A 24619-nucleotide genomic window follows, 5' to 3' on the forward strand; every position below is an offset into this window, starting at 1 on the left:
TAATTTTACTACTTTATTGTCAGACCTTTCATGTAAGAAGTGTGATCAGGGCTTTCCCATGCAATCTGGCACAAGAATGAAGATTGACACTTAAGCTTTGTACCTCAATATCCCTTTTCCTTATCCCCTTTTATTATATATCAAGTAGATGAGATTTTTTAAAGTGAAGATTGAATTGTTTTCTCCCATTTATTGTGAACTGGCAGAAAAATGGAAAGGATCATTCTTTGAGACAGTTGACTTGGCTGGAGGAGAGGAGAAAATATTCCTCTCTGTCTTATTTTCCTGTCCTCCTTTTCACCTCGATTTTAAAAATTAGGTGCAAATGCAAAATTCAAAAACAATAAATTTAGGATGAATTACAATTCAGGTAGAATTAAGATATTGTAATTAAGTTATATAGCATTTGACACTAAATGTACGTAAATCTTTTTTTTTAAATTAATTTATTTTTGGCTGCGTTGGGTCTTCGTTTCTGCACGCAGTGTTTTTCTAGTTGCGGCGAGTGGGGGCTACTCTTCATTGTGGTGCGCAGTCTTCTCATCGCGGTGGCTTCTCTTGTTGTGGAACATGGGCTCTAGGTGCGCGGGCTTCAATAGTTGTGGCTCGCGGGCTGCAGGCTCAGTAGTTGTGGCGCATGGGATTAGTTGCTCCGCGGCATGTGGGATCTTTCACGGACCAGGGCTCGAACCCGTGTCCCTTGCATTGGCAGGCGGATTCTTAACCACTGTGCCACCAGGGAAGTCCCTGTAATCTTTTTAAAAATGGTATTTTATGGTGTTTGTGTCCCGTGAATATTATTCAATTTCTAGAGTCAGTTATTAACTCTTGAAGAAGAGATGGTTTGGGCATCTAGTGGGCTTCCTGTGGAAATGGAAAGCAGATCTATATGCTTGGTAACATTTAAAGTCAGGGATGAACCACTCAAGAAATGTGTGATGATCAGATTTTTTTTTTTTTTTTTTTGGTGTGTGTGTTATGCGGGCCTCTCACTGCCGTGGCCTTTCCCGTTGCGGAGCACAGGCTCCGGACGCGCAGGCTCAGCGGCCATGGCTCACGGGCCCTGCCGCTTCGCGGCACGTGGGATCCTCCCGGACCGGGGCACGAACCCGTGTCACCTGCATCGGCAGGCGGACTCTCAACCACTGCGCCACCAGGGAAGCCCCAATGATCAGATATTTTTTAAAGTCCCATCAGTGGACTTTAAAAGTCACTTAAATACCTGATTTTGCAGTGATAAACCTTTTTTTAAAACCAGTATTTTCCACAAAAAGGAGAGAGTCTTTCGCTCTCTCTTCGCCCCCTCCCGCCACCCCCCAATAATATATCTTTCTAAATTGAGAAATCACTTGGCAAATGAAGAGGAAATACTCCTTGAAGGCAGAAATTTATCTTACTCTCACTTTTGAATTGTGGTATCTGTTTTAAAGCACAGGTACGATAGGAAATACTCACTAGGGTGACTGTCATTAAGGAAAGGTTAATCTGTGGTGTGCACTCTGCTGTAGAGCAGGGAAATGTGCACAACACAGGAGCTTGCTTTCAAATAGGTTACCACGAAGAGCTTCTGCATTTAGAGTGATTTAATTCTGAAGGTTAGAAGAGACCTCAGAGATCATCTAATTTAGCCAATCCTCCTAATTGTATAGACACAGCCGCTGAGACTCAGAGCATTTAAATAGCCCACGCAGGCAAAGCTGGCATTGTAGCCAGAGCTCCTCGCTTGTAGCGCACTGTACAGTGCTTGAGGGGTGGGGCAGAATCCCCCTGAAATTGACCTGTGTGCTTTTCACCTGAAAACTCTGCATTACTACCTCATAAAGCAGGGCTGGCGAGAATGGAAATTTTAGGTAATAGTAATATTTTTGAGTCATTTCATGTGTTCACTGTGCATTGAACTCCTGCAAGATACCTACATTGTGGCTTTGACTGTGTTCCACAGTACGAAGTAGTCATCTTTGCACTGTTCATTCCTAATTAGTTAAAAATACTCAGTTTTATATCCTCTTGAATTAAAAAATGGTGTTTTACATTTCCCAGTAAATGGCTGTATTTAATAGCCTTTTGTTGTTATTTTCCAGTTCCCTTGCAGTTTGGCTAGCAGATTTGGTTTTTCTTGTGGAATATGTTGAGATTTTCTTCATGGCCTAATATGTGATCAGTGTTTGTGAATATTCAAATGTATATTTGGAAAGAATGTGTATTTTCTGTTAAGTACACGTGTGTGTGTGTGTGTGTGTGTGTAAAATGTAGCTTATTAATGGGTCTTTCAAATCCTTTATGTCCTTACTTATTTTTTGCCTGCTTCATATTTTGATTTCTCAGAAGGGTTTTGCCATAGTCTGAATGTGTCCCCCCCAGATTCTTATGTAGAAGTCTAGCCCCCAAGGTGATGGTATTAGGAGGTGGATCTTTTAGGAGATGATTAGGTCATGAGGGCAGAGCTTCCATGAATGGGATTCGTGCCCCTATAACAGAGGCACTCGAAAGCTTCCTTGCCCCGCTCTGCTATATGAGTATGCCAGCTCTGCCCCGGGGAAGAGGGCCCTCACCTAAACATGCTGGCGTCCTGATCTCGGACTTTCAGCCTCCAAAACTGTGAGAAATAAATTTCTGTTGTTTATAAGCTCCCCATTTATCCAACTTACCCATTGGTATTTTGTTACAGCAACCCTAACGGACCAAATTTGTTAAAGCCTCCCTCAGTGAATGTTAATTTGCCAAGTTTTGTGATACTTTTTACCAGAGCTGTGTTGGTGGGTATATAAAATTTATTATTTTTATCTTCTTAGTGGATTATTCAATTTATTATGGAATATTCCTTTTTGTCTTGTTTATTGCTTTTTTTAAATTCTACTATGAAACTAGTACTGATACACCTATTTCTTTTGGTATATCTTTCTTCCCCATCAATTCTCTGCACAGATGAACCCTCCGTAGACCCAGCCTGGTGACAGTATAAAACCTTCTGTCCCTCTCTATCCCTCTAGTCTGCCAGCGTCTTATCCCCATTGTGTCTTACCTTTATACCACTCAAGTGTTTCTTGATTTGCTTATGGTCTGCCTCCCACTTTTGAGTGTTAGCTTTGAGAGAGCAGAGGCGGTACTTGGTCCCATCCTCCCACCCCCATCTTTGTCTTAAACATCTTGCAGAGTCCTGGCATATAGTGGGCATTTTATGAATGTTGAATGAATGAATGGGGTAATGGTTAGCATAAGAAGTGGTCAGCAGGAGGCCTTCATGAGGTTGGAGCGTCGCTGGTATGTTTAAAAGCACGATTTTGGAGGGGGTGCAGTTGTTGGTGATGGGGCTGTGCACTGACCGCAGCAGTGGGTGGCTGAGGTTAGAGGCAGAAGGGGTGACTGGAGCCCCGGACTTGAAAGGCCCGATGGCTGGGATGGGTTTTCAATGTAGGCGTTGAAACCCCTGACAGAGATCACAGGAGTCCTTTGGCTTTTATCGCAGGAAGGTGAAGGAAATGTTCACTCACGGGTGCTGGGCTCCCTGCACCCTTTGTGCTTCAGACTGTCTGTGGCCCTTAGTTTTGGAGGAACTCCTGGAAAGGAGGTTTTAATGTTCTCGGTCATAGTTTCTTCTTGGAACTAGAGAGGTGCTGCTCTGTTGCCTTCTGCCGGTTAATGTGGCTGCAGGAAAGTCTGAGGCCAGCCTGATTTCTTTTCCTCCTGGTGGGGATTGCTTTTTCTCCCTGCATGCTTGAAGAAGTCTTCAGTTATAGCCTGTCTTTTCCTTTCTTTTGAGTTGAGAGCATTGTATGTGAAAGAAGACGAAATGCAGCTGCGTTAGGTAATTGGCCTGTGAGCCCCCTTAATTAAATCTTAAAGTGACTAGAACTCTTGTGTTTCTGAATATTTATTCCTTTACTTGTACGAGGCTCCTGGGCATCGGCAGAGATCAGAAGAACTATTCTAGGTCTGGGCTGCGTCTTCCTGCAGTCACTCAGCTCTCCAGGCCTCCTGTTGGATGGGCTCTGATTGTGACCTGAAGTCCAGACTGGCCGTGAACCAACAATTGTATTTCAACCAAGTACAATCAACATGATTCCATTCTAGAATTAATCCCTTCAGTCTGTCTAATAGGGCTCCCCAGTGTTAGAATCCGATTTTTCTCTAACAGTAAGACCTTTGGTTAGTTACACACCTTCTGAAATTGCACTCAATTGGGTTTAGAATCTAGGAGGACTTAGGACCCTAGAATTTCCTTCGGGGCTCAGAGGCGGCAGGGTATAGTGGATGGAGTATGGGCTTTGAAGTCAGCCCCACCTGAGGTCAAGCTGCAGAGGTGCCTCTGATTAATTTGATTCAGCACAAGTTGCTTGGCATAATGGGATAGTGCTTGGATGTTATGAAGAATGCAGATAATATTCGTAAACTATGTTGCACGGTACCTGCCATAGAGTTGGTTAAGTGATCATAGTTTTTATCAGTATTTTGTTAATTTGTGTAGCTGTTGCATATTGAGTTTTAAGGACATTTAAATTTGAACATGTTAAATCTAGTTAGTGCTACTTCTAGATGGCTAGTCTTATATGTTGGTTAGTGTTTTTCCTTGATGTAAGCAAATTACTGTAGTCAAACTCTAGTTTGTTAACCTGTGTTAATTGAGATTAAACTTCGAGATGGCATAATAGTTGGTCAGCTCCCTGTTTTATCTCCTGCGCACTTGGGGCTCTTTAGCTTATGGCTTTAGGAAAGTGGCCTCTTTTATCTCAGGTAATCTTTCTTCAGCCCCTCTCAATGGCAACACTCTCAAGCTCGTTTTGAGCGCAGTGTTAAATCATTGACTGGGGCACCGGGGATAATCTTACGTATGACTCATGACAAGTTAGGTCATCATAGAAGCCAAAGGAGGACAGTTTGCTGGTGTGTCTTGACTTGGAGCCTCTTCTCTCCATCCTTATAAGACTAGCTCTTCAAAATATTTTTAGCTGCCTCCCTGAGACCTGTATTCATCATTGGCCTCCCAGTCTGAGCATATCCCCTATTGGTCCTAATAGAAAAGATGGTTAATTTTTTATGCCTAGCACTTTACAAAGTATTTTTATTGTCATTATCTCAGTTAATCCTCACAACAGTCCAGTGAAGGATCTTCCTTTTACACATGAAAAGAAACCCCAGAAGTCTGCAGAGTTGAAGAGACTTGCTCCAGACCATGTGGTTTAGTGAAATGACCCAACTCACCCACATACAGTGGTGTTGACACAAGGTTTTGTGTTGTCCTAAACTGCCTGAGTGAGATTCTGTTTCAAATAATATAAAATAAAATCCTGTGTGTGGGGTGTTTTTTTGGGGGGGAGGGGTGAAATTCACATAACATAAAATTAACCATTTCAGAGAGAACAGTTCAGTGGCATGTAGTATGTTCAGTGTGGAGCAGCCATTACCACTACCCAGTTCTAAAACATTTTCATTGCCCTAAAAGAAAACCTGTACCTGTTAAGTAATCACTTCCTATTTTCCCTTCCCCCAGCCCCTGGCAGCCATCAATTTACATTCTGTATCTATGAATTTACCTATTCTGAATATCTTATACAAATGTGATCTTTGTGTTTGGTTTCTTTCACTTAGCATAATGTTCTCAAGGCTCATCCCCATGCGGCATTGTATCAGTACTTCATTCCTTTTTATACCTGAATTATATTCCATTGTATGGAGTTACTGCATTTTATTTAACCATTTATCTGTTGATGGACAGTTGGGCTGTTTCCACCTTTTGGCTGTTGTGAATAGCGCTGCTGTGAACATGCATGTACATATTTCTATTCTGTTACACAGCACTTCATGCTCCTAGGTATTTACCCAGGGAAACCATATGTCCTTGAAAAGATTTGTATAGGAATGTTCATAACAGCTTTATTCATAATAGCCCAAAGTTGGAAGTATTCCGAATCTTGATTGGGGTCTTGGTTATATAGTGGATATACTCATTGAATTGAAACCTAAGATCTGTTTAATTTCACTATACATGAATTTCACTTTATTTTTAAAGAGAAAGAGAATAGGGCAACCCATGAACCTTAATTAGAAAAAAAAAATTCTGGCTGCTGTATTGTTTTAGTCTGTTTGGGCTGCTGTAATAAAGTACCACAGACTGGGTGGCTTCTGAACAACAGAAATTTGGTTCTTATAGTTCTGGAGGCTGGAAGTCCAGGATCAGGGTGGCGGCATGGTTGCGTTTTGACGAGGGTCCTCTTCCTGGTTCATAGTGGGAGCTTTTTCCTTGTGTCCTTGTTCCTTTTCCTTGTGATGGAAGGGGTGAGGGAGCTCTCTGAGGTCTTCTTTTATAAGAGCACTAATCCCCCTCGTGAGGGTTCCACCCTCAGGACCTAATCGCTTCCCAAGGGCCCCATCTACTAATACTGTCACCTTTGAGGGTTAGGATTTCAACATAATGAATTCTGGGGAGACACAAACATTTAGACCATAGCATATATTAATATAGGGGGATAAGAGTGGAAGCAGATCAGTTAGCAGTATGGCTTGGCTCAAGATGGTATCAGTGGAGCTGGTAAGTGTTCAGATTCTAGGTCTATTTTGAAGGTAGCACTAATTGGGTCTGCTGATGGAAACGATGGTGGATTCGAGGAGAAGAAAGTTGTCAGGGGTGATGCTAAGGTTTTGGATGGGATGGAGTTGCCGTATACTGAGCTGAGGAAGACTGAGGAGCAGGCTTATAGGGAAATGAGGGATTTGGTTGGGGACATGCAGAGGCACCTGCCTGACATCTAAGAGAAGGGATGGAATAGGCAGTTGTGATCTAGGAGGTGGCAGTTCAGGGCTCTGATCTAGGCTGGAATGTAAAATTTGGAGTTTTCAGCACAGATGGTGATTCAAGTCCTGAGACTGAAGGGCTTTCCCAAAGGAGTAAATGTAGACAGTGAAGCCTGAGAACTGAACCCTGAGGCACTTTTAACTTTTAGGGTTAGGGAGACGAGAGGAATCCAGCAAAGGGCAGTGAGAAGGCCTGGCCAGTAGGGTGGAAGGAAAACCAGAATACTATGGTGTCTTGAAAGTCAAGTGTGGAAAGTGTTTCATGGAAAAAGATTCATCATCTTGGCTAAATAATATGAGTACCAAGAATTGACTGTTAAATTTAGTTGCACAAAGATTACTGATGACCTTGATGAGAAGTTTCTGCGGTATGTTAAGGGCGAGCACCTGGTGTGTGAGCTCTGGAGAAGATGGGAGGAAGGTGATTGGAGGCAGTGCGTGTGATGGGGAAAATTGCAGCCTGTTTGTGTGCTTATAGAAATGATCCACAGAGAGGAAAAATTTGATGAAGCAGGAGAGAGGGGAGCTAGAGCTAGAGCTGCAGCCTCAAGTTGGTAAGAGAAGGGAAGAGGCCAAAGGCTGAAGTGAAGAAATGGCAATTAACCCAGACCAACGGGAGGGAGAGGAGAGTATATGGGCAAGCCGCAAGTCATTGGGTAGAGGATGAGGGGAGATGGGTCTGTTGGTTTCTGTTTGCTGAGTGAAACAGGAAGCAACAGCTATCAGCGGAGAGTGAGGATTGGGGAAGAAAGGTTTTCAGGGTTGCAGAGAGGGAGGGTGTGAGATAATTACCTGGGAAAGTGGAATCGGTGGATTAAGGAAATGTAGTTTGATTAAGGGGCAGCTGTAAGGGGCCATTTGAAGTTAGTGGTGGAGGTTTTTCTCCTTCCATGTTAAACTGTTCTTGGGCTGGCATGAAGTAGGCAGAAAGTTGGGTATTAGAGTGTTGGGTTTTTGCTAGCTGGGGTACCATTGAGATGAGAGAGGGGAGGGGCGAGAGTGTATTCAAAGGGAGTGATTACAATGATGGATTGTAAGGTCTACACTAGGACGTGAGGATCAGGACAGAGTGTGGATAATGAAAAGGTGGTAGGATCAATGAGTTGAAGGATCCATCAGGGTTGGGGAATTGTTGGCGCTGGCATCTCCAGGAGGAGGTAAGCAGCAGTCAGGACCACTGCGGTGGAAGATTCGGTGGTGGGCATAGGGCGTTTGAAATTGAGATGACGGGAAAGGTTGCAATTGTTTGGTAATGACAGAGTTTAGGGTATGATTAATAAACTCAGTAGCTTGTTTCCATCCTTTGCATATTTCCTATTTTTAATAGGAAAAACTCAATAAAGCATTTAGATTCCCTTTTATATATTAACTTCATTCTGGCTAATTTGTCCTGTATTAATTGGTACAGTGTTAAGGCTTTAGTGATTGCTTAACCCATATTTTCTTTTCTCCTCCATTGATAAATCAAACATCTGCCATTTTGTGTGTGAAAACTGAAATAGAAAAATGCAGTCTGATTTTAGTATGAGCTATGCATGGAAGTAGCCATGTCCTCCTTAGTTAATAGTATAGAAGTTTCAAGATAAGCTGAATTTTTCCACCAAATTTAAAATGGCTAACATAAAATCAGTGGTGAGACTACAGTACAGTAGCTCTGTGGTAGGCAGAAACATGATCTTCCAATGGTGTCACATCCTAATCCCCAGAAACTGTAAGTATGTTACCTCACGTTGCAGAATGGACTTCACAGATGTAATTAAGGATTTGGAGATGGCGTGGTTATCCTGGATTAGCTAAGTAGGGTATGTAATCTAAGGGTGCCTGACGAGTGGAAGGAGGAGGCTGGAGGGTCAGAGGCAGAAGGATTTGAAGACGCTGCACTGCGGCTGACGCTGGCTTTGAAGGTGGAGGGAGGGGCCGTGAGCCTGTGAATGCATGTGATGCAGTCTCTAGAAGTTCCCCTAGAGCCTCCAGAAGGAGGTGTTGGCCTTGAACTCAATCAGTATGACTCCAGCGTCTATAAAACAGACTAACTTGCAGGCCAGCTGAGCTTGATCATAGCCCCATGGGGTAGGGTACATTATATCTAATTAAGAAGTGGGACTGTCAGAGGGGAGTTGGTTAGTCAGATAACGGAGACAGTTTTTAACACTGTTTATTCAAATACCAATCAGAGTAGCCCCATCTGCTGCTCAGTTGTACTAGAGCAATAACCCTGTGGTGGAGAATGACACACAAGACTGTTTACCCTGAGGTTTTTAAATATATATTAGATAACTGTTTTTAAATATATACATTAGACAATATTATATATATAATAGCTATATATAGATAATATATATATTATAAATATGTATTAGATATATTAGATATTCTTTTGCTTAGATTTCTGTGCTCACTAAACAAATGCTTGATTATGATTTGGCTTCCCGTGCTGCACGTCTACATGGAAAGAGCTCAGTGAGCAGATGATTCAATTATCTGGTTCCCTTTGATTAATATATGGGTTTCCAATATGGTTTGTCTGTGGACAGGCGTGGGTGAAAATACATTGGCCAGAGGGCTCTCATTTCTCTTGGTCCCCTTGGCTGTTGTAATTTTCACTTAACATTGCTGAATTGGTATTCTGGTTTGAGTTAGTCCGTTGAAAGTCAGTCGGTCCCTGGGAGATGGCTGTACTCGATACACTTAACGATCATTTTGCTGACCCTGTGAGGATTAGTCTCTGGACCTTGAAAATTCAACAAGCTAATCTAACCCCAGAAGGCTTGTGTGAGACATAAGATGTTTTCGCCAGGTGACATAGCCCTGCTTCTTCAAAGCTGAGAGATAAACATGAGCGAGCTTTGCTTAAATCTGAATTTCTGTAATTGAAAACCAGGAAAGAGGCAAACACGTTAGTTTTCAGAATCAAGATAATTGCAACACCTGGATAGGTTGGAAAAATAGGCCAAAAGTAAGGTGAAATACAGCATAACCAAGTGTAGAGTTTTGTACCATATCATTTTTAAAAAAACTCGAAGTGTTGGTTGTAAGAAGATAAAGTTTATTGGAAGCCAGGAGAAGGATGGTACCAGAGAAGCAACATAATGTTAGATGGTATTGATAGAAGTGTAGTATTAAGCACATGGGAGGTAATTAGCCTGTTGTACTGGTACAAAACATTTTAAGAGGATCATGGGCATTTTATAAGGGCATTGGCAAACTGCAGAGCGATCAAGATGGTAACCATGTAGGTATGAAGTCATATACAGTCAGCCCTCTGTACCTGTGGGTTCTGCATCCGCAGATTCAACCAATCTTGGATCTAAAATATTAGGAAAATTCCAGAAAGTTCCAAAAAGCAAAACTTGAATTTGCTGCCTACTAGCAACTATTCATATAGCATTTACATTGTATTAGGTATTATGAGTAATCTAGAGATGACTTAAAGTGTATGAGAGGATGTGCTTAGGTTATATGCAAATACTGTGCCCTTTATATAAGGGACTCGAGCATGTGCAGATTTTGGCATCCATGGGGGAGTAGGGAGGAGGGTCCTGGAACCAATCCCCCATGGATACCGAGGGACACCTGTAGACAGAAATGGGAATATTTAACCTAGAGAAGAAGTTAGGGTTGAGGAGGAGGTGAACCTAATAGTGTTTTTCATATACAGAATTTGTAGTACAGTTAAGGAACAGGGATTTCTCCAGTTAGATCTAGAGGTTAGAACTAGTGCCAGTAGGTAGACATTAACTGAAAGACAAGTTTTTGATGCCATACACCCATAGCAAATGTTGGATCACCTATACATATCCCTGCCCTTTCTCCCTCCCTTCCTCCTAAGGGAACCTTGATTTTGTCTCTGTAATCTACCCTCTCTGTAGAGGTTTGTCTTTCAAGACAGGCAGACCCTAGCTTCAGAGGGGCAAATCATGATTAGTCTTAGCCAATCATGATAGACCCCTTTTCCTTATTGGTGACTGGCCAGACGTAGTTCTGGTCAGTAAGATGTGTGCCAGAGGTCTTCAGACACAAGCATTCCTCTCTGATAAAAAGATTCAGCAGGGAAGAAATAATCTTACACTGGACATTGTTATGTCTGCACGTGAAGCCTGGAATGATAGGTGCCATCCTGAGACCATAAGGAGAGCTAAACCAGTGAGCTAGTGGCTGAGTGAAAAGAAGGATGTAGCCTTGGGTGACACTGAGCCACTGAAATAACAAACCTTGGAGAGACAATGACCTCAGGACTTATTATTATTGAACAATAAAAACAGGTGAGTTATTCATATATCCTGACATTGCTGATTTTTCCTGAATTGTATAGGACCAAAATGATGCCCAACAGAGCTGCTCTGAAATGAGAAAGATTATTTTCCAAGGAAGCAGTCTTTTTGTCTTTGGAGATATTTAAGCAAAAGTTGAGTGAACATTTGATAGACTTGGGATTCCAGCACTGGTGAAAATTTGGACTAGTTGACTTTAGCTCCTTCCTAATTAAAAGATTCAGGCTTTACCGTTCTAAAAACAAAATAAGGAAGCAATCCGCAGTTCAGACAGAAGAAGTTGGGACTCACTTAGCTTCTCCATTTGGTGCCCTCTTAACTCTCCTAGCATCTCTACTGCCCTGAGGGATGAATGGGGAACATTGTTTCTCATCATCCTGGATAGCCCATGATCTGCTGCTTTATATCGATAGCTTCCAGAGGGAAGGAAATAGGACACAATTGTGTTTTAGTGTAAAAGACCTTTTCTGTTGTTTAGATGCACTGATTTATGGAGAGAAGAAAGTATCTCAGAGTAGATATTAGAAGTTTTGTTTTATTGTAGTAAAATCTTTTAGCTTAGTTTTTTTCCTTTTGGAAAATGGACCACTTACTCCAGTGTTATTACTAGAGGATGTTGTAGAGACACAATGAAATGATATAATACATTGGAAAATAGTTGTAGTGGTGGGCATTTATTAGAAATGTTTTCTGCTGTTTGAATAGTTTATGTCTTTATTAAATTGAGGCCAAAATAAGTAGCTCATTATTAAATTGATATCCCTGAATTTCAAGATGATAGTGAGAAGCTAAGTGATTTTAAAAATAGAAATGAATACAAATGACTCTACCTTTATTCATTATGGACATTATCAGAAACACTAGAGTTAAGTCCTCCTCAGTGTTTAACTGGATTGTCTTACTGTATTTTAGAAATAAAGGCAAAAGAAGGTTTTAATTCAGGTTTCAATTTCTAACATGACCCGAAGGTGGTATAGAAAGAGAGGAGTGTCCACATATTATTGTGAAGTTTCTTTTTGAACTTAGTTTTTATTTTCTCATAAAGCATGTTTGGCTTATGCTATCAGGAAAATTAATTAACATTTATGGTTACGTTAAAAAAATGACAAGCTTCTCTTACACATTACCACAACATTTCAGAAGCTATAAGAATGACTCAAGAGTAGACAAGTTTGATTTCTGGAATTGTGACATAACTGGTAGTTTTGGGAGCTTCTCGTTTTTCTTCTCATTTTAGACTTCTGTTTCATTAACTTTCCCAAGACCCACTCTGATATTAAAACTTTTTCCTGTCCAACCCCGGATTCCTCCCTCTCCTTGCCTAACAGGATATTTTTGAACCACGGCTAACCCTGGGCACTTAGTCAATAAGGGAAAAGTTGTCTGTGGTCTTTTCTGTCCCTCTTCATGTTGCAGATTTCAGATAAAATATATAGGGCTCTTGTCTTCCTGCTCTTGGGCAGCCATATTGATCTTTCTTGGGTACTGATAGACGCCAGATCTTCTTCATGATGCCTTTCACCAAAACGTAGCAATTCTATATTTCCTGCCTACTGTGCTCCTGTCTGTTTGGTGGTGATTAATCTCATTTTCAGCCATGAACTGAGTTAATAGATGTTTGCTTGTTAACCCTCCACCCCTTTATTTAAAAGCAAACGGACCTGGGAATGCCTGGAGATACATTTTGGCCTTGATATGCCCTGTGAATTGTGCCCTGGACGCCGGTGTCCTCTGTGGGCGCCTGCTGCACTGAGACGTGGCGCTTCTCCTGCCTTTCCCCCACCCTTGCTGCTGGGAGCAGTGCTAGTTGCCCTGCGTCCTGTCTTCAGCTCAGTACGTAGGGCTGGCTTCCTGGGCCAGCGACCTGTGCAGTTGAACAGGGCCCCGCACTTGACTTAATGTTTTCCTGTTGCCATCCTGAAATTCTTAACTTTTTTTTTTTTATAAGAGCCCTGCATTTTTATTATGCACTAGGCCCTGGAAATTATATAACTTTCTCATCAATAAGCTTTGAACTCATTGCCTGCTTTCTCTCCTCCATTTGCTTCCAGCTTTCCCTGTGGGCTTTCTGTGCTGCCTCATAGCTTCTGCTCACCCCACTTACTTCACCCCCCACCCCATGTACAACTACCTCACATAGTGGAATCTGCAGGAAACATAAAGTCTGAATTACCTAGTAACTGTCTAGCTGGTATCTGTCAAGGCTACCTGTTAAGATCCTCACAGCTGTTTTTTGTTTTAACATCTTTATTGGAGTATAATTGCTTTACAATGGTGTGTTAGTTTCTGCTTTATAACAAAGTGAATCAGTTATACATATACATATGTCCCCATATCTCTTCCCTCTTGCGTCTCCCTCCCTCCCACCCTCCCTATCCCACCCCTCTAGGTGGTCACAAAGCACCGAGCTGATCTCCCTTCGCTATGCAGCTGCTTCCCACTAGCTATCTATTTTACATTTGGTAGTGTATATATGTCCATGCCACTCTCTCACTTCATCCCAGCTTACGATTCCCCCTCCCCGTGTCCTCAAGTCCATTCTCTACGTCTGCGTCTTTATTCCTGTCCTGCCCCTAGGTTCTTCAGAACCTTTTTTTTTAGATTCCATATATATGTCTCACAGCTGTTTTAAGGTTAGTCCCCTTGGGATCGACAATATCATTCTATTATGTTTACATTTCATTTGGGTCCTTTAAGTCCCTCACTATTAATATTTTTAGCGTTTAGCTATATACATATCTAATATTGTGTAATATAGTCTGCTTAAACCAGTCTGATTAGAAGAAAACATTTATTCAGAAATACGGAGAGAGGTGACATTATTAAGAATCTGAATACTTGCCAAGAGATCAGGCCTCCAAGCTAGTCAGCTGTGTTTGAAGGATTATGTAGTATAATGTATATGAACGTACTTTGTAAACTCTACATTTTTGCCAAGTGCCAGTTTTCTTAAACATAATTGTTTATCATCCTGTGTACTGTTGATGGGAATGTAAACTAGTAGAGCCACTATGGAAAATGATGTGGTAGTTCATCAAAAAATGAAAAATAAAATTACCATATGATCCAGCAATTCCAATTCTGGGTGTATACCCAAAAGAATTGGAAGAATCTTGAAGAAGTATTTGTACACCCGTGTTCATAGTAGTGTTATTCACAGTAGACAAAAGGCGGAATCAACCAAGTGTCCATTGATAGATGAATGGATAAGCAAAATATAGTCTGTACATACGAATGAATATTATCCAACCTTAAAAAGGAAGGACACAAAAAATAAACACATGAACCTGGAGGACTTTACGCTAAGTGAAAGAAACCAGACAAAAAAGGGCAAATACTGTATGATTCTGCTTACGTGAGGTACCTATAGAGTAGTCAGATTCATAGAGACAGAAAGGAGAATGGTGGGTGTTGGAGGAAGTGGGGAAAGGGGAATGGGCAATTACTGTTTAGAGGCTGAAGAGTTTCAGACAATATGAAATGAATTGTGGAGATGGATGGTGGTGGCAGCACAACAGTATAAATATATACTTACTACTGCTGAGCTGTATACTTAAAAATGGTTAAGATGGTTAAAAAAAACTTAGTTGTAACTTTTATCTCGGGGAAAAAAGGAAAGTAATAATCCTCATCAAGTTGGGGAGTGAGGAGTGTGTGGAGAAACAAAAGTGTCAGAATGTTGATAGTTACTGAAAGTGAGTTGAAGGTACATAAGGGTTCATGGCACTAGTCTGTTTACTTCATATACATTTGAAATTTTCTGTAGTGAAAATTTTTTAAATGGTTGCCATTCAGTTTAGAAGACCAAATTTACTCATCAGGGGATTCTAGTGGCTGCTGCAACCCTCCATAAAGATGGACATTTCCAGTGATGAGAGAGGGATATGGCCGGTGAGGAATGGAACAAATTGTGAGGATTTCTGACTAGAAGAATGATGTCGCTTTTCACAGAGAAGGACATTGAAAGGGCTGTGACTTCAGAGGGCAAGAGTATCTCATAGGAAGTTAAAGTACCTGAGTCCTTCATATTTGCTTTCCTTTTACTAGAACAGTTACTGACTGAGGCCAGGAAAACACTAAAAATTTTTATTGTGCATTAGTGCTCTTAATAACTGTATACCTTCTTCTTATGAGCCCAGACCGGGCTGTAGTTGTTGCCTGTGTCGTTGGGAATTACAAAAAAAGAATGACACTGTAAAGTTAATAGTAAAACCGCGAATGGCCTGCACTTCATTGAACGTGGACTTGTCATAGACATCTCTACATTAAGACAGTGTGGTTCTGTTTTCCAGCACAGGCACTTTTTTCTATTTCTGTTTCAATGCCAAACACAGGCACTTTCTTTCCCATCATGGGCAAAGTGACCACCCAGTTATAAAATGTTTCAACTATTAGTCTGATCATTTCTTTTAGATAACACAATCTCTCTTCGCAAGGCTGAAGCATCTCAAAGAGATAGAAACCTTTTAATCTACTTCTAAGAAAACTAGACATCAGAAAGCAGAAACATTCTGATATGTGTATACACATTAAACTTCAGAATGTACAAATCCGGTCTTCTAGCCATTGTAAAACAAAGGATGAAGGAGAGGAGAATGTTTTTATCATTTACATTTGAATTTTATAGAGTTCTCACTCTTGGTTATAAAAGATACATAATGTGGGGAATTTGGTACAAGAACAATGAAAGTACATTTTGTTCGCTTTGTATAGAAAATATCTAATTAAGCTTAATTATATGATGGGCTGGTTGTGGGCACAACTCAGATCATTCTGTAGACATAAAGAAAAGGCTTGCAAAGAGGTAAAACATCTACAGCTCACGGTAGAGGAAGCATATTACTTTCTAAAATAAACAGATCTTACATTTCTTTCTAGATCAGTACCAACAGTTCTAATAGAATGTGGGCAGAACCCTTAAATGTTGAACCTAAGAAACTTGACATCTTGCCCCACCTACCAGAATAAGGTGAAATTACTCGCTGCTTGTTTTCATTTACTAGAACATAAGTATGTTGATTTCCTGCTCAGATCTATAAATGTGGTGGCCATTGACTTCTAGCATTTGCTAAAATTATCAAAAATGAAAGGAATAGCATATTCTACAAAGTTTCAAAACGAATAGCCCATACATACATACATGTAAAGGGAAGCATACATACAATAACTTGCAGGATATAATGGCTAGTTGGTGGGGGATGGCATCAGCTTGTATTCTTTGTAACAGGAATCATACTTTTCAGTTAAATGTCTATTTTACCTGGATGTCTGTTATCTAATTTTAATAATTTCAGTATGGGAGAACTAGACCACTGCCATGCACCCAGCTACTGCAGTAAGCACAAATGAATGGCAGTGTAATCTGAACATGTGTTCGCAGACTGATCAAATTATATTACGGCATTTGTTTAAAGGAATTTCTTGCTTGAGTTTGTACCTGTTCCATCACTGTGAGAGAGAATAAGGCATAAGATAAGGCAATTTCAAATATACTACTAATAGGGAATCTTATTAAATATGCTTGCTTTCCTGTACTGTTGTAATTAACTTTTCGTCAATGTGTTTTCTTCCAAGACTGATTTATCCACTGTGTACATTTTGAATACCTACTATGTATAAAACATTAAGCTAAATACTGAGAGAAGTGGAAGATACAAAAATCAATGACAGCTCGTGCTTTCAAACTTAGGATAGAAGTCATTTCACAAGCTGAACTGTCAGTTGAAGACTGAAAAGGTGCTACATGTTAGGAGCACATATAGAGCCTGTTAAAAGAGTGTGGGAGGAGTAGAAGTCAGGCTGCAAAGAGCTAAGGAGTTAAGGGTGAGAGATGAACACAGTCCCTGGTGCACTTAGGATAAAGCCACAGCCCTCATCGGGCCACGTGAGATGGCTGGCCTGGCTGGTGCCTGTGTGCTCTCCGTCAGGGTCTGTTGACGAACCACTCTTCTTTCTGGTCCTCCCAAGTCACGGTGTTCTCTGCTGTCCAGCGCTTTCACATATCTGGTTCCCTCTGCCTGGAATGCTACTTCTCTTGTTCTTTGCCTGGCCAGTTTCTGCTCAGCCTTTAGATCTCATGAAATGTCACTCCTTTCAAGAGACCCCGCCATTGCTGCTATGCAATGTGTAGGACCACAAACACACAGGTCGTACGGAATGGCAGCCCAATCTAAATTAAGCCCCCCAATGATACTGTTATAGACGCCAGTGTTTTTCCTTTGTGTCAGTTAACATTTTGAATCCATAAATGTATCTGCTTATCTGTGTAAATGGAATCATAAGCTCCCTGAGGGAGGGGGCCTTGCTAATTTGTGTCCCCAGGCTCTGGTACATAGTCACTTTTCAGGAAATATTTTTGAGTGAATGAACAAATGTAGCTCACTCTTCAAATTTGGCATTTTGGCAGTAAAGAAAAAGAGGAAGAAGGACATTCTAAAGTCAGTGATGTGTTCAAGGAAATGGATCGTGCCTCAGTCTCAGGATCAGGAGATCTGAATGTGTCTGTAGGCAAAAGGAAAGGAGCCATTGGAGGGAAAACAGAAGATGTAAACGAAGGATTAAAATTCCACAGGAGCTGTGTGATAGAGGAAGAGTTAGCCTTAGAAGAAGATCCCTGTGTACCCTTAGATAAGAGAGAGAGAAGGGTTTGGAAATTGTGATCTATTAGTGAGGGCGCAAGTAAAATTAATATTAATCTGCTGATAATTTCCACAACACTTTCAATTATAGTGGCCTACCATCTAAAGAAAAATGAAGGTTGAAAATGTTCAAAATTGTGTACGTGCCAGTGGTTACGCACCATGGCTCCCAGTGAGAAGTGATGCATCGTGATTGTTAGGCCCATTTGCCGTAAACTTTTGAGGGTGGAGGGCTCCTGCAAGTGCCAGCATCTAGTCGTGCCAGGGTGGACGCGCCTCCTTGACCTGCTGAATAATTCAGGGATTCTGCCTCCGGTTAGTGCTGATTTGGAACAAATGTGAACAGGATTATAGAGTAAAGACCATTTTTAAATGGACAAATATTTTTTTTAGCATTGTTTGTTTCTCCTACCTAGGAGGCTGATTTTCTTCAGTGATGTTTTACTGGGAAGCCTGACCAGTTTCATGTATTGTTTATAATAGTGGGTATCACATAATATAGCAAGACTGTAATTAAAAAAAAAATAATTGATTTTTGGCTGCGTTGGGTCTTCATTGCTGCACGTGGGCTTTCTCTAGTTGCGGCGAGCCGGGGCTACTCTTCGTTGCGGTGCGCGGGCTTCTCGTTGCAGTGGCTTCTCGAATGTTGCAGAGCACAAGCTCTAGGCGCGTGGGGTTCGGTAGTTGTGGCACGCGGGCTCAGTAGCGGCGGCTCGGGGCTCTAGAGCGCAGGCTCTGTAGTTGTGGCGCACGGGCTTAGTTGCTCTGTGGCATGTGGGGTCTTCCCGGACCAGGGCTCGAACCCGTGTCCCCTACACTGGCAGGCAGATTCTTAAGCACTGCGCTACCAGCAAAGTCCCAAAACTGTAATTTTGAAGGAGCTGGGTTTGGAGTCTAAGATCACTGGAGAAGTCCAAAGCAACAACACACTTTTACTGGACTGGCGCTGGCTCTCGGATGGGAGGGTATGGTAAACAATCAATAACTGACTTTGAGGCACACGCACACTGAGCTATTGGATAGCTCATTAGGTCCTTAAAAGTAAACTCAAAACCTCGCAACCTGCCCCTGGTATATAGGAGTCAGGAGTGAAAGTGAACTTTGCCTGCCACAATGTGGTGTGCAGATTTAAGAACATGAGAAGAAGCAAGCGATGGCCAGCTTCAAGAAGCACAGTGCCCAGGACCATGTTGACAGTATATATCAGGAGTGACAGCTGAGTGCCTCTGTGGTCCTCAACAATTCTCACATTCACAGGGTGGCTCTCAAGACGTGACTCAAGGCTATAAATTCTTTTCCATTTTGAGAAATCAATCCATAGTCTTGAAATGCTGAAATAGGAAAGCATCCTTGAAAAACATTTTAATTGTAATTATTACATATATAACAAAAATTACTTTATAAGTAGACAGTCCTTCTCCCCATTCTTATATGTTTTAAGAGTTTCTTAGATAGCTTTTCATAATTTTCGTGTTTTTCCCTTTCTTACTCATACTGCACGCCTTTTAAAAATTATTTTTGAAATGAACATTATATTTCTGTTCAGTGTCATTTATGCACTTAGTAATACAGGTATTCCCCAGTTTTCAAAAGTTCGCTTTATGCCACTTCGTTTTTAAGAAAGTCCTACTTAGTGCCTGTTTTCACTAACCAGAAGAATTCTGAGGAGGATTTTTGCTTTTATGAAAAAAGACAGAAAGCAAAATACGGTTCAGTGTCTGTTTTCCAACTAGCTGTGACAGAGGCAGTGCACACCCAAAGCAGGTAAAGCGGCCCCACTGAGCTCCTTCCCCAGGAACTGCACTCAGCATCTCGGCATGCAGCCACCATAGCTTTGAAATGTATGAGCATCTGTGCTTTATCTCGATTTATTTTGTGCATCTGTTAGCAAGATTGCTTCCTTGCTTTATGCCATTTTGGCTTGTGAAGGGTTTCATAGGAACACTGTCCTTTCAGATAGATAGTGGGTGAAGCCTGTATATCTAGGACACCTCCCCACAGCTATATGAGATGACACATAATTTTTTGGAAACAGTTTCCTTTTGACCGATGTTAGGATTGTTTTCCAGATTTTTTCTTTCATTTTTTGTATATTAATATTACTGGTGTAGTATTGTCATTATAAATAGTCTCCATGTACAAATAATTTTGCTTACATGAAAGAAGAAGTATAAAGGATCCTAGTCCCCGAAGTCAAATTTGTGGGTTTAAAGCATGTGGGTTTCTACACTTCTATAGATATTGCCATTGTTCCACAAAAATTTAGCACCAGTTTACACCTCTCCCAGTGGTAAATTTGAGCACCACATCCCCCAGATTCTTGATAATCATTCTTCATCTGTTAGTATGTTTTAATTTGCATTTCTTAAGTTTTGAGTGAATTTGAAGGTATTTTCATATGTTTACAGATCATTTTTATTTCTCAGTGAATTGTCTATAATCATTGTCCATTTTCCAGTGGATTGTCTTTTTCTTAGCAATTTGTAAAAACTGGATATTAATATTTGATGCAAATATTTACCTTGGTTTATTGTTTGTTTTTGTTTATAATTGATTTTTTGTTTGGTTTGTCTTTTGTAAAATCAATTGTAACTTCTTTTTGACTTCTAGTTTTTTTAAATCATAATTAAAGTCCTTCCTGTGTTTCAGAATTTATTTAAAAAATTTTTAAAAATATTTTTATAGTCTCATGTTTTAACTTTAAATGTGGTATACCCAGAATTTGTTTTGGCTTAAGGAATGAAGTTAAAGATTTGGCCTTAAGTTTTCCAAATTGCTAGAATTGTCTCAATGTCATTTTTTGGAGCATTTTCCCTTCTTCCTATAGAATCCTTGAATTTGAGATTTTCTGACTGATAAATGTATTTATAGTAACATCTAAACTAAGGGACTGATTTTCATGAGAATGTATTTTACATTGGATGCTCTTGAATAGATAGGCATTGTTTTTAAAGAAGTTTGATTCTATGATTTGTTGAAATTTATTTTTTTTTAAATAAATTTATGGGCTTCCCTGGTGGCACAGTGGTTGAGAGTCCGCCTGCCGATGCAGGGAACATGGGTTCGTGCCCTGGGCCGGGAAGATCCCACATGCTGCGGAGCGGCTGGGCCCGTGAGCCATGGCCGCTGAGCCTGCGCGTCTGGAGCCTGTGCTCCGCAGCGGGAGAGGCCACAGCAGTGAGAGGATCATGTACCGCAAAAAAAAAAAAAAAAAAAAAAAAAAATATATATATATATATATATATATAATTTATTTATTTTGGCTGCATTGGGTCTTTGTTGCTGTGCGCGGGCTTTCCCTAGTTGTGGCGAGTGGGGTCTGCTCTTCGTTGTGGTGCGCAGGCTTCTCACTGCAGTGGCTTCTCTTGCTGCGGAGCATGGGCTCTAGGCACGCGGGCTTCAGTAGTTGTGGCCCATGGGCTTAGTTGCTCCATGCATGTGGGATCTTCCTGGACCAGGGCTCCAACCTGTGTCCCCTGCATTGGCAGGTGGATTCTTAACCACTGTGCCACACCAGGGAAGCCCTGTTGAAATTATAATTAACTTACTGGCACTCAATGATTTTATTAAATGGGAGACCTCAATGTATCAGTCTTGAAGTGACAAATGGAGTTTTATGATTAATATAACAAGACTGAGTATAAAATTACTTGCCTTAATAAGCTGTAAAGCATGTCTTCTGAGTATTAAAATCTCACTACTTTATCATTAAAGGTCTTGACCAAAGTGAGAGTAGTGAAAATTGTGGAATTCAAAGAATAGGGTCAAATATTTGTTGTTGTTGCATTCTCTGGGTTGGATGGATTGGTTCAGGGAATATGATAGAACTGTAACTTGTATAACAAAACATACTGTGATTGAAGCAAAGGGGGGAATGAAACTGTGAACATAGTATGGATGAGGATAAAAGTTACTTAAGGGAAAGACCTGAGTTTTGGAGAGGCAGCTACTTTTCGTTTTTTGCCAAAGAATGCTAGCAAATATGAATTGAGAAGAACTGTGGGTTCTCTTTGTTGATGTAAGACACAGATTTGGAATTTACAGATAAGTGAATGTTTAAGGCTTATAGCAAAAGTGTATCTATCAATTATTTATGTCTTCTTTGAAATTTATTGCAACTGGAAAAAGCAGGGATCTATGACATACATGATACATTGACTGTTTACAAATCAGACCAGCATGCAGTTTTCCTTGATGAAGATGTGAATGCATCACAAGGTAAAACTTATAGAATCATCTTATGAACATCAGTGGGAAATGGACTTCAGAGCTCATTGATTTTGTTTTTAATATTTTCACTTGAGGCAAGCCTTAGCCTAAACCTAGATATGACTCAAAACAGTTCTTTTCTTCTTTATTCTAAATACTTAAGTGTAAATTACAGTTTATTCCTCTAAAGTGTGGTTCTGAGACCTAGAAACTTCAGAGTCAAACCATTTAACTTTGTACCAGTTGTCCAGATATTAAATTTAGTTGGAATTCACATGGAAAATGAAGGAAGATAAGCTAACTCAGACGTGTTTATAGACCCTTGATTTAAGACAAACATAGAGCTTAAATTGAATCATGTGTATATATTTTGATATTTTTTGGTAATGTACCATATTCCTACACAAAGAATTTCATTGGTATAGATCAAGCAGAGAAATGAAAAACATTGAACAATGTTAGTATAGACTCTAATGGTAATTTATGTATTTAATTTAATGGATATGTATGAATGGTATAAAAATTTATGAGATACTTGTCTTCATTACACTATAGTTAAGGCCAACTCTTTAAGTAGCTTTGGCAGCAGAATTTCTGATTTTAAATTGTGGCTTCAGGTGAATGAAGTACTCTTCTATTAAGTGATTTTAGTTTCTTGGCTGACATAACCTTACAAAGTAGTCTGAGATGTTTATACTTGGGGTTGAAACCACCAGTGCTCTCCAAATGAAGGATAATTAATTTTCAGGATTGATGTAGGGTTTTGAAAACACAAGCTTCACATGGGAAGAGACCGACTGGTGACTGGCGTTCACTCGCAGCATGAGCGTGGGGCTTCTGAGTGGGTTTTGTTTCCAGTCCTGCAGTCTCATTCAGCTGTCGTGTGATACATACCGATCTCCTCCTCTCATGGAAACAGCAATCCTTATTTTCTGTCCCCTTAGCATTATAGCCAAGACCCGAGACAAAAAGTTAGGAAATAAAAGGCTAGGACCCCACTCGCTGAGGTTTGGAACCATCTTTCATATTCAGCATTTGACTTCCAGTGCTTCGAAACATTCAATATTTGTGGAATGAGTGAACGCTCACTTTGTAGAAACAGGTTAATTTTCACTTACTACTAGCATTACTGTTGGACTAGGAGTTCTAAATACACAAAAATGTGTTTCTTAGGGCCAGATCATTGTTCTGGTTCAGCGTTACACTTTACTTTCTTGCCTTGGTTTATGTGCGTAAAGAAGTGCTAAGTTGCTGTCTAACATCATTAGCTTCGTTAATGATATTGTTATATTTAACTCTGTAAGAAATAAATAAATGTTTCATAATCTCAGGAGATGAATAAAATATTACTCTTGCTTTGTTGAACCACCTTGGAATTAAATTGTCATTATTGTTATACCCAGCAAGCTGACAGGGTAAGAAGAGCACACTTTCTAAATAAGGTTGTGGTACTCTGGATGGAAATGTGTACATTTTCATTTTTCTGAGATTAATAATGCCTTCTAATATTTTACATTTTAGTGTCATGTTCAAGGTTTCATTTCATGACCATTTGTTCATTCACATGTATTTTTATTTTTAGCTCTAAGCGAAAGACATGAGGCCTAAGACTGAAATGAGGTTGTTTTGAGGCCATCTGATTTCTGGCTAGAAGGTGTGCGATCGCCTCGTCCTGAAACCACTGCAGACAGAATGGTAATGGCAAAGCCTGAGACAAAGAGAGGCCTTCATGTTTTTCCATGTCTCCTCTCCTACCCCAATTCCTTTCTTTTTAAGCTTAAAATTTTAAGTTGTGAACAAAAGGTATTAAACAACATGCTGCCATTCTAACTAAACTGGTTCAAGTGTTTAGTAACAAAAGGATTAATTATATAAAACTACATATTAATTAAACCTTTAAGAGTTGTTTAAACATAACTTTAAAAAAAATGAGCTCTTGTGAGGTACTTAAGTAACAACAAAATATTTATTATACGAAAGCACCTGAGCCCATTAGGTATTTGCAGATTGAAATAATGTTTTTCCTTTGCAAACCAATACAGCTTGCTCTTAACAGGGACTACGGGCTTCATAAGGTTTTCAGAGTAGGAAGTAAGGATTCTTGCCACAGCTTTGCTTTTCTGTCATAAAGAATTTTGATGTTTTATGTATGTGTGTGTTTTTTGCTTTTTACTTTTTAAAAGGTAAAGTGCCCATTAAGAATGTTAGTTGTATCAGTTAAACTCTGCTCTAATTATTACATGTATCTTAGTTCAAAATATATTTTATAGTTGAAGATAACAGCACTCTATTGTAGTAAAACATTTTTCAGGGAGTGTAGTGGCTCTCTTTATTAAGTTTATTCCAACGGACCATGTCCTGTTAAATGTGTTGATATAGCCGTGCTGATAAGGCAATCACTATCCCTCCACCCCCCCAGAATAGAATTTCAGTAGATTCTTTGCTCAAGTTCGAATTTTATACTAAGCCACTTTTTCAGAAGAAGTGGCTCTTCATATTATTTCATTTCCTGTACTACATGTAACAGCATTAATAGCAAAAATAATATTATAAATGTACTTATATTTAGTCTAAATTATGCATCAGTTTGTTTAATTGTGATGAGGTGCTGAGAAAATGAAATTGTCATCCTATTCCAGAGAGTAACGCAGAGGGCAAATTCTAAGGAACTGACAACAATAAGAATTATTATTATTTTTTTAAGTCATGCTT

The 24619-nt window shown here is 40.1% G+C and overlaps 1 protein-coding gene across 6 annotated transcripts in view; it reads left to right on the forward strand.

Annotated features, from left to right (window-relative positions):
• Positions 1-24619, forward strand: part of XKR6 (XK related 6) — an 84158-nt gene that overhangs the window by 53157 nt on the left and 6382 nt on the right. For all 6 annotated transcript variants that reach the window (XM_049711256.1, XM_049711257.1, XM_049711260.1 and 3 more), the window contains exon 2: positions 23490-23602. In XM_049711256.1, coding sequence (XP_049567213.1) covers positions 23490-23508 — 19 coding nt within the window. In that variant the 3' untranslated portion in view covers positions 23509-23602. The remainder of the gene's footprint in view (positions 1-23489; positions 23603-24619) is intronic.

This window comes from Orcinus orca, chromosome 6, assembly GCF_937001465.1.
Source record: "Orcinus orca chromosome 6, mOrcOrc1.1, whole genome shotgun sequence".
Lineage (NCBI taxonomy): Eukaryota > Metazoa > Chordata > Mammalia > Artiodactyla > Delphinidae > Orcinus > Orcinus orca.